The 14,106-nt window shown below is 41.3% G+C and overlaps 1 protein-coding gene across 1 annotated transcript; it reads left to right on the top strand.

The window, feature by feature from the left end:
- The first annotated feature begins 4,808 nt into the window (after positions 1-4,808).
- Positions 4,809-5,789, top strand: LOC142139735 (olfactory receptor 51E1-like). The gene has a single exon (XM_075197603.1). The coding sequence runs from the start codon at positions 4,809-4,811 to the stop codon at positions 5,787-5,789; it is 981 nt and encodes a 326-aa protein (XP_075053704.1).
- The last annotated feature ends 8,317 nt before the right edge of the window (positions 5,790-14,106 follow it).

Raw genomic sequence — 14,106 nt, 5'->3', positions numbered from 1 at the left:
TTGCTTTGTGCACTATGGCACAGTCATGTTGGAATAGAAAGAGGCCATCCCCAAACTGTTGCCATTCAGTTGGAAGCATGGCATTGTTCAAAATGACTTGGTATGCTGAATCATTAAGATCGCCCTTCACTGGAGATAAGGAGCCTAGCCCAAACCCTGAAAAACAGACCTGTACCATTATTGCTCCTCCACCAAACTTCACAGTTGGCATAATGCATGATTCACAAAGGAGAAAATGCTGTTCCATTGATGACTTCAACCACTATAAATTCATCCTTTCCTCCTACTACTCTGCCCTCTCTCTTGCTAAACAAACCTATTTCACATTCCTCATCTCCTCTCTGTCCAATAAATCTCAAAGCCTCTTTGCTACCATTATTTCTATACTGTTTCCTCCCCACCTCCTCACCCCTCATCCATCACCGCTCTTGAATTTGCCACCTACTTCAAAGACAAAATTGACTCTATACACAATCATATCTGTTCTCGTCAGACTTGCCACCCCTACCTGTCCTCTCTATCACTCACTCTGCCACACTTGGCTCCTAGCCTCCTGTTAGTGTGCCTGAGATCCTCTCTCCTCTCTCCTCCTCTTCTGCAACTTGTCCTCTCAATCCTGTCTCCTCCAAGTTCATCCGCTTCCTCTTTTCCAATGCCTTTTGTCACCTTGCTCACCGCTTTAACCTCTCTCTCTCTCGACTGGCATCTTCCCCTTGGCCTTTAAGCATGCTCCCATCTCTCCTATTCTCAAGAAACCTTCATTTGACCCATCCTCTCTCTCCAACTATTGCCCCATATTTTTGCTTCCCTTTGCTTCTAAAATTCTCGAACAACTTGCCTTTAATTGTCTGACCCACTTTCTCTCTTCCCACTCCCATTCTGACCCTCTCTAGTCTGGCTTCTGTCTCCTTCACTCAACTGAAGCTGCCGTCACTAAAGTAACAAATGACTTACTTTCAGCTAAGTCCAATGGTCTCTCCCTTCTCGTACTCCTGACCTTCAATCCTTACAAAATGCTGTGGCTAGGCTTATCTTCCTCTCCCATAACACCTCTTCTGCGTAAATCCCTTCATTGGCTCCCTATCCGTTTCAGGATTCAGTTCAAACTCCTTACCCTCACTTTCAAAGCCCTTACCAACACTTCTCCCCACTTACATCTCTGACCTTGTCTAGAGCTATATAACTACCCGCCACTCACTCCGCCTCGGACCTCCGTCTCAATTCACCTCTCATTACTTCTTCCCATGCTCGCCTCCAAGACTTCTGCTGTGCTTCCCTAATCTTTGGAACTCTCTGCCCTGTCTCACTTGACTCTCCCCCAACCTTCAGTCCTTCAAACACTCACGCAAAACTCACCTTTTTCAAGCTCACCTTTACTATCACTTCCTAATCATTCTATCCATCACCTCCACTACCTCGCCTGCCATCTAAATATTTCTCCGAGCCTATGTCCTGTAATCCAAGAACGATTAAGTTTTGAGGCTGACTTGGAGTACTTTTTGTCTGCAGGTTCCAGTTTGTGGAGGAGATAAAATTGGGTGATAGGCCACTCCTATGTGTACTGGGTATCCAGACACAAGATGGCCTCCAATTGGAATGCTTTTCAGGTCCCTGTAGATAACCATTAGCTCGGTAGATGGGGCCGATGTTGGCCCGACCTCCTCCCTTGGCTTAATAAGGAAATTCGAAGAATAGGACCTTCAGACATAATTACTATACACCTAGAAGGCAACGACTTAGACAATGACAAATTGCTGGACCTAATTATAAAAATTCATACAGATTTGCAGACCATAAAATCACAATGGCCGACCATAAACCTTGTCTGGTCTGCAGTAGTGCCCTGTTTATGCTGGAGACCAGAAATTACCCTTAGGACAATGCAAAAGATCATTAGAAACACCAATTGAGCCATAGGACATGTCACGTCTGCCTTGGAGGTTTTCCTAATTAGTCACAGTTTGCTCACTATTGACCAACCGCAGCTGCTCCGTAAGGATGGGGTACACCTCACTGAGGCAGAGCTAGATATCTTTAATGTCCGTATTTAGAAACAGTTAGGTGTTATTTTGGGGTCATCTGGTGGTGGGCTGTTCGTCCAGTAAAGGACAACAGCGGTGGTAGGAAAGTACTATGGTCAGCAGCTGTGGCTATCGCTGATTGCCCGCGGGTCGCTGCTCCCCTTGAGGTACTGGTAGCTCTTGGTACTTCTTAGGAGGACCTCTTAATCTGTTTAGTGATGGCTGGTTATTGTGAGTCGGGAAGGGGCGTGGTCTCCGGCCATATGGTAAGGGAGTTAATCTGTGGTTAGGTGGATTCAGGCCAGTTCGCCATCCATATGGTTCAGTCATTTGTCGTTGGCTTTCCCGCATTTGCTTTCCGCCACCAATATAAATAATCTGTGATCTATTATTTTCCATCTTATGAGAGTGTCCATGGGCCTACATGAAAAAACAGTCAGTATTTAATTTATGTGCAAAACAGAATACTAATTTGCACCCCTTGCATTGTAACATGGTTTTGTCCAGGAGACTGAAATAAGAAGATTCTTAAGTTAAGATTCTTAATGAATAAGGCAACATGTCTTTATTTAATTATTAGAGTTTTAAGGCTAAGTTTAAATAGTGATGTGAAGAGGTGAGAGACTTTATGTGCATTTTAAACACACCCGGTCCGATATGTCTCAAGGTCACTCAACAGTTGTTGCTATTCTCATTCCTGTCTCTACAGTTATCTTTTTCTCAGGCTGGTGACAACGTCTCTCTGCTGCCCTATCAGTGCCAATCACTGCCAGTGTCATATTGGAAAACTATTATGGGGAAATCAGTGTGTCTTTTAACCATTGCTCTGGTTACATTCTGGAAGATGAAAAACTGTATCCTCTGCACAAATCTTTATCAGAGAAAAGCTCCTCTTTGTTTAGGTACAAAATATTAAACTTTATATATGTGGAAGAAAATAACATATTTGGTTAGAGAGATGGGTTTATTATAGTAGAGAAATAATCATTACAAAAGGTCTGTAGAGAATTATAGAGTGATCCCTCTGTATACCTGGGGGTAAATGTATCAAGCTGAGAGTTATCCAGCGGGTTTGAAAAGTGGAGATGTTGCCTATAGCAACCAATCAGATTCTAACTGTCATTTTGTAGAATGTACTAAAAACATAATAGCTAGAATCTGATTGGTTTTTCAAACCTGCCGGAAAATTCTCAGCTTGATACATTTACCCTCTGGAGTGTAATTCGTTCTGTAGCAACCAATATAAGATATAGGATATATAATGAGAATGTTACATGTTTCTCTATATTTGTGTTTATCAGCCTCTTTCTCCACCTATTTCTCCATGTCAGGCATCATCCCCGAACTTTCCCTAGGTTTTGGGGCCGGATATTTGCCTCTCCTCACCGCTTGTGTCCTATTGCCTAGCGAACTGAATGTTTTTTTGGGTTGGCTCAGTCACGCTGCACACGCATGCACAATCTCTATATGCAGTCCGTTGCATTCTGACCACCGAATCTTTCATCGACCAATCAGGTTCTACTTTCTTCTATATAAGGAGGCCTCTGGCACCATTCTGGTGCCAGAGTGTTGGTTCCAACCAGTTCCAGCGTTCCAGTTGCCTGTATCCGGTTACCTGTGTTTTGTTCCTGAACTTTGGCCTGTTTCCTGACTATTCTCTCTCTTGTTTGTCTCTGGCACTGCATTGCTCGATCAGGTTTTGACCCTTGGTTTCCCTCTGAGCATCCTTTTGGATTTACTTCATGTACTGTTGGCTTTGGCCTGGACTGTTTGACCATTCCTGTTCACCATGCCACCGCACTGGTGACTAACTCAGAGAACCGCATACCTCACGTAGCCAAGTCCTTACTCCCTTGTACGAGTCCCTGCTGGACACTGGGGGTGCGTTACACTACGCGCCTCCCTGTTTAGTAGCGCCAATACCAGTCTGTGGTGAATTCAACATGACACTCCCTTTCTTCGCTCATCTCCCTTGAACATGATTTATCTCTGTCATTTACATACTGAGAATATTTTCCTGAAAAGAAAATAACTTTGATTAAGTTGAAATAAATAAAATAGTCCCATACGTGAATTTGGTGAATAATAATATAATGTCAAGGTGTCCTTAAATATTTTTCAGAATTAGTTCTAGTATTAGATAAATAGGGTGAAGGGATGTTACGTTTCAAGCACAATTACTAGTAAACTTACCTAAGTCATTACTAAAGTCCTGGGAGTTTAGAGGGGCTACTAACAGGACTGGAACTTGGTGTGATCTGTGCATGAAGCTATTGATTCATGATGGAGCTGGCTCACTTAGAAATCACTGTAGGGTTTTCGAACACACGAGTATCTGACAACTTGTGGGGGCAAATGTAACAAGTTGTGAGTTTCTAACGGGTTTAAAAAGTGGAGATGTTGCCTATAGCAATCAATCAGATTCTACCTATTATTTATTTAGTACATTCTACAAAATGACAGCTAGAATCTGATTAGTTGCTATAGGCAATATCTCCACTTTTCAAACCTGTCGGAAACTTACAGCTTGATACATTGATACATTTACCTCCTGGTGTTGTCTAGTATAAAGAAGTAAAAAAATATGGTTTATCTACAAATAGATTCAAATTACACAATTGGGCTTTCTTTTCAGCCATGGGAAACATATGGATATAGATCTGTCTACAAAATGAAATTTTAGTACCAATGCCTAAAAACACATAATAAGGAAGAGTATTGACACCTGTCTAACTTTTCCATTTCTTTTACAGAAGACAATGTATTTTCTGTGACCAAATACAGATCATGTTGTTGTATAATAAATCCATTTGCAGCAATAGCAGCGTTTTCATCCTCAGTGGAATTCCATCCTTGGATGACTATCAATTCTGGATTGGATTTCCCCTCTTCTCAATATATATGGTTGCTGTCATAGGGAACCTCAGTCTCCTGTACATCATCAAAGTGGATGAGAAGCTTCACGAGCCTATGTACATCTTCCTGTTCATGTTGTCAGCTATCGATCTGTTTATAGCCACCACGGCCATGCCGAGAATGCTGGGGATCTTCTGGTTTGACACCAGGCAGATCACTTTCAATATGTGTCTGACCCAGATGTTCTTCCTCCATTTCCTTTCTGCGATAGAGTCTGGGATATTGGTGGCCATGGCTGTAGATCGCTATGTGGCTATTTGCCACCCTCTGCGATATTCTTCTATTTTAACAAGTGAGACAATCATGAAGATCTCTTCTGTTATTTTAGTCAGAGGAGCCGCTGTGATGATACCTTTCCCGCTGATTATCAAGAGGTTCCCACTGTGGAAACATAACCATCTGACACACTCCTACTGCCTACAACAAGAGGTCATGAATTTTGCCTGCGCTGATATAAGGGTCAATATTATCTACGGTCTGTTTGGCATACTCTCTGTCATGGGGATAGACAGTCTTTTCATCTCTATGTCTTACCTACTGATTATTAATACAATTGTTGATCTGGCAGAAGATGCCAATCTTAAGGCCTTCAGTACATGTGCAGCACACATATGCGCTGTCCTCATCTATTATATACCCCTGATAGGCCTGTCTGTGGTACACAGGTTTAAATTCAATTCAACTCAAAACCTACATATCCTCTTTGGGAACATTTACCTTCTGTTGCCCCCAGTGATAAATCCCTTGATATATGGGATTAAAACCAAACAGATTCGCAGCAGGTTTAGCAAATTATTCATTAAAACGACAACTATCCAGGAAACTGATACACTATGTCTGTACAGACCATAATAGATACAATCTAATATTTGTTTCACTGACGATGATAGTTTTCACTGTGATTTGTCTTGTAGGTTTTCACATTTTGCTGATTGATATCAGTAGACAAACAATGTTGCAGACATTATTTATGAGAAGCAATGTGCGCTATTTCCAATCCTGAACGCCTTTCGTGAATGTGTTGTTTTTATAATGCAATAAAAAGTTAGACAGAAAGAAAAGTAAAAGTAGTGTGTTGCTTAGAATAACAGACGTGTTTCCTCATAAAATAACAGACGTGTTTCCTCATAAAATTGGCAATTGTGTAATCGATAGTTTTAAGGAATTATGAAATAAAAAAAGTTATTTTCTTTAAGTTTATTTTAGAGGTTACTGATATATGAAAATGTTCTATATTTCATGGTCTAACACATTTTACTAGGATAGAGATTATATTATTATATTTATTTTAGTTACCTCATCAGAAAAACTCTTTAACAATGAATTATTAAAAAAGTCTGCCATTTGTTCATAATTACCATAAAATAAAATGTGCTTGATTTGGACTGTTCACATGTATTTATAATTGGCAGACACGATCTTAGTTATCAGGGAACAATTTCAGTGGTATTTTTGTGAACTGATGCCCACATACTGAGATGGGAGAAGTTCACTAGTCATTTCTTTGGCGGTTGAAACATTTAATCCATTTTGAGTCAGAATTACTTCCCTGGCTATACAACACTACACACATGTCATGGAACCAACACCTCACCTCAAACATGTGTCAGAGAAGCATCATTCTACAAATGTGACATAAAACCAACAATCCAAAAATGTTAAGGACCCAGCACTCCACACATGTGACATAGAACTAGAGATGGGCGGGTCCGGTTCTCCGAGAACCGAACCCACCCGAACTTTGGGTATCCGAGTACCGAGCTGAGCAGCTCGGTACTCTCCCGCCAATTCCGAATCCAAATCGAGGCCGAACATCATTGTGACGTCGTCGGATCTCGGGACTCGGTTCTCGCGATACTTCAACTTTATAAATACACGCCTCCACAGCAATCCATCGCCATTTGACAGAGGGAGAGAGCAGGGTGTAGTCATAGGCTAATTAGAGCAGGGACAGAGAAAGAATACAATATTGTTCTTGCAATTGCTCTAACCAAAATCGCTAGTGCAGAGAGGAGGATAGAGGTTTATTATTTTTTCTTCATATTTGGCACTCCCCAGCGCTTTTGGGTTGTCCCCCATAATTGTGCATTAATATTTCTGGCTGTCAAAAGTCATATCTGTCAGCAGTATCTACTCAATAATTTTAAGCACTCCTCAGTGTTTTTGGGGTGTCCTCTCTAATTGTGCATTAATATTTCTGGCTGTCAAAAGTCATATCTGTCAGCAGTATCTACTCAATAAATTTTAGCACTCCTCTGTGTTTTTGGGGTGTCCTCCCTAATTGTGCATTAATATTTCTGGCTGTCAAAAGTCATATCTGTCAGCAGTATCTACTCAATAAATGTTAGCACTCCTCAGTGTTTTTGGGGTGTCCTCTCTAATTGTGCATTAATATTTCTGGCTGTCAAAAGTCATATCTGTCAGCAGTATCTACTCAATAATTTTAAGCACTCCTCAGTGTTTTTGGGGTGTCCTCTCTAATTGTGCATTAATATTTCTGGCTGTCAAAAGTCATATCTGTCAGCAGTATCTACTCAATAAATTTTAGCACTCCTCTGTGTTTTTGGGGTGTCCTCCCTAATTGTGCATTAATATTTCTGGCTGTCAAAAGTCATATCTGTCAGCAGTATCTACGCAATGGATTCAAAGCAGTCCACATATGATCTAAATGAGCAACCAGGTTCTGTCACCAGTCCTGATGTTAGTGTTCCCAGTACGTCATCTGGCCAAGGCGATGTCAAACAACAGAGTGTTTTCAAATTAGTGCAAAAAACAAAAACCAAAAAACAATTTACTGTATTGAAGCGAAAAAGAAGTGTAACTGAGCAAAAGTTAAGTGACGATAAAAAAAAAATTGCAAGCATGCCATTCTACACACGCAGTGGCAAAGAGAGAATGAGGCCTTCACCTTTGGCTATTAGTGGCAGATCCCAAAAAGTTACCCAGCCTACAATTGGTGCACAACTACTGTTACGCGTCAAAGCCGAGCTGCAAGATAACAGTGAGGCATTACAGGAGAATATTTGCTCTGATTCACAAATGACAACAATCCCTGTGGAGAGTCCATCCAACAGTGGGATGTCTAATCGTGAGCATTCTGCTGATGTGTGCCTTAATAGCCCGAGTGTAGCCGGTGATACAGAAATTGAGGATGCCACTTTGGAATTAGAAGAGGATGAGGGGGAGATTTGTGTAGGCGACGAGGGCGCTAATGATGATGTTGATGATTATGATGCAGACAGATACCAAATTGCCTTTCTCAATTTCTATTTATATTCTAGATTATATAACGGCTGAATAGTTTTCTATTTTACTCCTAGTGGAGAGAGGATCTGATGCAGACAGATACCAAACTGCCTTTGTCCATTTCAATTTATATTGTACAGTATATAACGGCTGAATTTGTTAGTATTTTATACAAGTGGAGGGGGGCCTAGAGAGGTGGAAACCAAACTGGCTTTCTCCATGTCAATTAATATTGTACAGTCTATAACGGCTGGATTTTTTGGTATTTTATACAAGTGGAGGGGGGCCTAGAGAGACAGAAACCAAACTGTCTTTCTCCATGTCAATTAATATTGTACAGTCTATAATGGCTGAATTTTTTAGTATTTTATACAAGTGGAGGGGGGCCTAGAGAGACAGAAACCAAACTGGCTTTCTCCATGTCAATTAATATTGTGCAGTCTATAATGGCTGAATTTTTTGGTATTTTATACAAGTGGAGGGGGGCCTTGAGAGACAGAAACCAAACTGGCTTTTTCCATTTCTTTACATATTTAACTATAAGTGTAGGGTGTAATATACATTCAAAGACGATGGCTGCATTGCCAATATGCATAGATGGAGAGGAAGACAATCTGTTTTGTGTGTAGAATAGGCCTACCAACGAAGAATTAAACTGTTTTTTTGGATGATTTATTACCTCAACAATTAGATTACTTGTCTCTAAAACAGTTGGAGCACTAAATTGGGTTAATTTAGGCCCAAAAACATGGATTTTCCAAAAAAATAGCAAAACAAAACCAAACAAAACCAAAACCAAAACCAAAACACGCAATGGCAGTTTTGCAAAACCAAAACCAAAACCAAAACACGACGTTAATCCAGATCCAAAACCGAATCCAAAACCAAAACACGGGGGTCAGTGACCATCTCTACATAGAACCAACACTCCACACGTGTCAGAGAAGCATGATTCTACAAATGTGTCATAGATTAGTGAGCACTAACTAGTTCAAATGGTCAATGTAAGTTCATGAAATGTGGAAGAGTTGTGTATAGTATAGTAAGTGTTTTCACCATCTAACATTGCATCATATAGCACATAAGAGGGTAAAACAACGGGTAGTCTCCCATTTAGAAACAACTAAACCATAAACTACAGTATATAGACAAGATTATACAGTCACATATCTTATTGCTGCAAAATGGCCAAATAATAAATATCATTGTGAGGTCCTTTGTCCAGGAGAACCTCAGCCGTATATTTCAAGAAAACGTAGTCCCAGAAAAATGGCATCATGTTCCCTGATTTCTCTGTTGGTCTTCTTCTCTAGCACAGAAGTAAGTGGACTTCCATCCAGAACTGGTGTATCAGAGAATGGACTGTAAGCTGTCTTTAAACTGAAAACAGTAAAACCCTTTAAAATCTCTAAGCGTCTTTTGTATTTATTTATTTGATGACATTCTACCAACTTAACATCTCAGTCACGAGACAATGGCTTATGTTACCATTACGTATTTTGTAAAATGATTTCTCCCAATTTTCATCTTTTGGCCAGTTCAAAGATCTCAGAGTAACTAATAAAATGAAACAGGGGGTTTGAGATCATGAATTAAACTATGTTTTCCTAAAATTAAAAATTATAGTCTAATCAGTTCCGATCTCTCCTCGCAGAACCTTCTTCCTCAGCTGATCGCCCTGTATGTACTGAGAGTTAGGAAGTGAAGTCTAAAATTTCTGTCTCTGAGGCTTCAAAATATCCTTATGATTTACAATAGAGGGGGGTACATTATTCCATACACAATTAGCACATTTTTCGATTTGGTTATTTTGTGATATCACATATGTAAAAAGTTAAATCTATAAATCAGACAACTATAAACTACACAACAGTCTGCATACTGTACGGGTCATTAGAACTCTGACTAGGCAGCTGCTGGTGCATAATAGTAACAATTATAAAGCAAGTGCTGAGTACGGAAGTTTACAGCAGAGACTGATTTATTTAATTTTCCATATGTGATATTAAATAATAACCAAATTCCAAAATGTATTATTGTGTTGTGGATGTAAAACTTTTCTCATGGGAGTAGCTGGGATGATATAGGCAGTTAAATTTACTTAGTGTTTTGCGGTGGTCTGCAGAACCTCTTTTCCCTCACAAAGCAGCATGTTCTCCACATATCCTTGTGGGTGCTGTTAATTGGTCATTTATAGATTAATTCAGGATGTAGCATCTTGGTGCACAGTACAGGCATTTCTACCAATAGAGGAAAAACATAAAATATACAAATATGACATATGTAATAAAAACATACCTGGGGTAAATGCATTAAGTAGCGGTTCTAGCAAATTGCCGATATATGGCGACTTTGCAGGCTTAATTTAAAAAGCAATGTGTTTAAAGGTATAACTGGCCTTTAAAATAATTGCCTTTTTTAATTATGCCGGCAAAGTAGCAGAATATCGGCAATTTGCTAGATTCGCTACTTAATGCATTTACCCCTTGATGGCTCCTTGCATTGAGGACATAGACAAGAATGAAGTTTGAATGCGAATTAGTTTTGGAAAATATGGAGAAGTTGAAATTAAAAAGGGGATTGTTATATATTGTTCTTATGTAATTTAAGGAAAGATGTGGCTTCAAATAATCTGAAATAACTAGTTTATAAGGTAGTGATAGCCACTCATACACCACATTGGCCTGATATCACGGCATGTATATGATGAAAGAAATTGCTCATGCAAATAAAAATTGTATTAGGTTCAATATAGCTGAAATCAGGCAGTAATTACTATTTATTACATCTCTCAGTGTCTAGTCATTGGCCACCATCGAAGCATAAAGTCATTCCAGAAATACTCTTTTATTACATCATGCACCTAGTTTTGCACAGCTTTACCCAGTTTTACAGGGAGCCTGGTTAGTGGAATGAAGTGTGACATCTTGCTAAAGCGGGCAACAACCACCCATATGGTGTTATATCCTGCAGAAGGTGGGAGATCGACAATAAAGTCCATTGACAAATGTGTCCAGGTTTTTAAAGGAATGGGTAATGGAACCAACTGTTCTGAAGGAAAACAGCCAGTGATGCCACTCCTCAAAAGTCCATTTAATGACCAACAGCTCCCGAATGCCCAGATCATAGTTAGCCTCCGCAGAAGATAACTTATGAGAAAAGTAGGTACATGGATGTAAGCGGTGACTATGAGGGTCCTTCTGCGACAGGATAGCACCAGCACCGGCGTCAGAGGCATCGACCTCCAGTACAAAAGGTTTTTCTGGATTTGGATGTCGAAGGACTTGAGCAGACACAAAGGCCTTTTTTAAGGTCTCAAATGCGGTTACTGCCTGAGGCAGCCAATTGGTTGAATCCATTCCTTTGCGGGTCAGGGCGACAATAGGAGGCACAATATCAGAAAACCCACGGATGAATCTCCTATAATAATTGGCAAAGCCCAAAAATCTCTGCACCGCCTTGAGGTTGTTGAGCTGTACCCAGTGAAAATAAAGTGGACCTTGGTTGGATCCATGGAGAAACCAGCAGAAGAGATTATGTATCCCAGGAATGATACCTTCTGTACCTGAAACTCACACTTTTCCAACTTGGCAAAGAGATGGTGTTCCTGAAGGTTCTGTAGAACATGTTTGACGTGACTCTGATGTATGGATAGCGACTGAGAGTATATGAGGATATCATCCAAATAAACAACCACGAAGTGGTCAAGGAATTCACGTAGAACTTCGTTAATCATATCCTGAAATACTGCAGGTGCATTGCTAATGACCAGATATTCGTAGTGGCCAGAGTGCGTATCGAACGCTTTCTTCCATTCATCTCCTTCTCTGATGAGGATAAGGTAGTATGCTCCACGGAGATCGATTTTAGTGAAGACAGTAGCGCCTCTAAATTGGTCGAAAAATACAGAGATGAGGGAAAGAGGATAAGTGTTCTTGACCGTGATTAAATTTAACCCTCTATAGTCAATACAGGGTCTTAGTCCACCATCTTTCTTGGATACGAAGAAGCATCCGGCTCCTACTGGAGATTTAGATGGCCTGATGAACCCTTTCTCTAGATCTTCCTTAATATAACTCTGCATGGCCTTGGTCTCAGGACCGGAAAGAGAACACAAGCGTCCCTTAGGTAATCTGGAACCAGGAATAAGCTCGATGGCACAGTCAAAGTCTCTATGAATTGTAGAGCATCAGCAGCTCTTGTAGAGAACACATCCCAGAACTCATGATATTGTGAGGGAAGCTCAGGAATTGATTGTAGAATCCAAAGAGGTAAGGTTAGCAGGACTGTGCACAATAAGAGCTCCACTGGATAATTTCTCCTTTAACCCAATCCACAACAGGGTTATGAAGGGAAAGCCAGGGATGGCCCAGAATCAAGGGAACAGACGGACAATCGATGAGGAAAAAGGTCAAGGACTCGGAATGGAGAGCTTCTATGTTTAATTGTTGCAAGGGGATCTCCCAGATAATCTTGCCACCAGGTAATGGACTTCCATATAAGCCACAGACTGCAATAGCAGATTTGAGCTTTACTGTAGGAATTCCAGTAGAGCGGGCGAACCCGATGTCAAAGAAAATGCCCGCAGCTCCACTATCAATGAAGGCCGAGAGGGCCACGGAGCAGGCACCAAAGGTGACTTGTGCGGGAATCAAGAGAACATTTTTTGGGGAAACAATTAACAGACCTAGGTGTATCTTCCCCTCGTTCCCTAGGCATGCTCTTTTCACGGTTTGCTGGGGCAAGAGCTGGAGAAGTGGCTTTTAGCATCACAATGGAGAAAAAGTCCTTGTGACTGCCTTCTGACTTTTTCCTCCGGGGAGAGGCAATATGCCCCTAACTGCATGGGCTCCTCAATGTCTGCAGGAACCGGGACACAAGCAGAAGAGAAAGAAGGTGTCTCTTTTTCTGCCTTCCTCTCCTTAATTCTCCTGTCAATCTTGATGGCGAGCTGCATGAGGGTTTCCAACAAGGTTGGAGAAGGATACTGCACCAGGGAATATTTGATCTGTTCTGGCAGCCCTAAGCGAAACTGGCTGCGTAACGCTAGATCATTCCATTCGCTGTCAGTCGAACATTGGAGGAATTCAGCACAGTACTCCTCTGCAGAACGCCGGCCTTGCTTAAAAGCCCATAAGTGAGCCTCAAAGGAGGCCATTGAATCTGGGTCATCGTAGAGCAGACCCAATGCACTAAAGAAGACTTCACAGACTGCATGGTAGGACTTGTTTGAGGCAGACTGAAGGCCCAAGACTGGGGGTCACCATGAAGAAGGGAGATGACAATCCCGACCCTCTGTTGTACCGAACCAGAAGATCGAGGTCTCAGCCGAAAGTAGAGTTTACAGCTCTCCTTGAAATTCCGGAACAAGGCTCTGTTTCCAGAGAACCAGTCCGGCAAATTTAATTTGGGTTCACCTGCAAGACCCGACATAGCTTGTGAAGTCCTAGTGGTCTCCTCTTGAGCGGACAAACGCTGGGACAATCCCTGGACCATTTGTGACAGGGTCTGAATTTGACCAGCCAGAACTTAAGCTGAAGACAAGTTGGTTCCACTTTCATCCATTCCAAAGCTTCTTCTCCTGGAATACTATTGGGCCGGTTATAATGTTGGGCTGCTGGTCTGATCATCAACCCACAGAACTAGATGGCGGAGGTCTTCACATATAGCAGCCGCCTTTCCCTTAGAGCTTAACGTGCTCACCGATACTCAGATGCCCCCAGGACTTAACTCCAGGTGTAGTGTCGGTTGGTAATACAGGCCCATAGCGGAAGGCCAGGAGGCTGGATCAAAAGCAGCGGATAGTCAGATGGTAGCTGAGTTCAAGGGTCAAAGGAAAGCAGGTTAGTCAATAAACATGCCAAAGGTTAAATCACAGGCAAAATAGCAGAGTCCAAGATACAGGCCAAAGGGTCAGGGTCAC

This window comes from Mixophyes fleayi, chromosome 2 (genome assembly GCF_038048845.1).
Source record: "Mixophyes fleayi isolate aMixFle1 chromosome 2, aMixFle1.hap1, whole genome shotgun sequence".
Classification (NCBI taxonomy): domain Eukaryota; kingdom Metazoa; phylum Chordata; class Amphibia; order Anura; family Limnodynastidae; genus Mixophyes; species Mixophyes fleayi.
Note: the sequence above shows the minus strand (reverse complement) of the source record. Positions and strands in the feature narration are given on the sequence as shown.

What these genes read in the sequence shown, in the direction of transcription:
- LOC142139735 (XM_075197603.1), top strand. Translation starts at nt 4,809, where the DNA reads ATGTTGTTGTATAATAAATCCATTTGCAGCAATAGCAGCGTTTTCATC.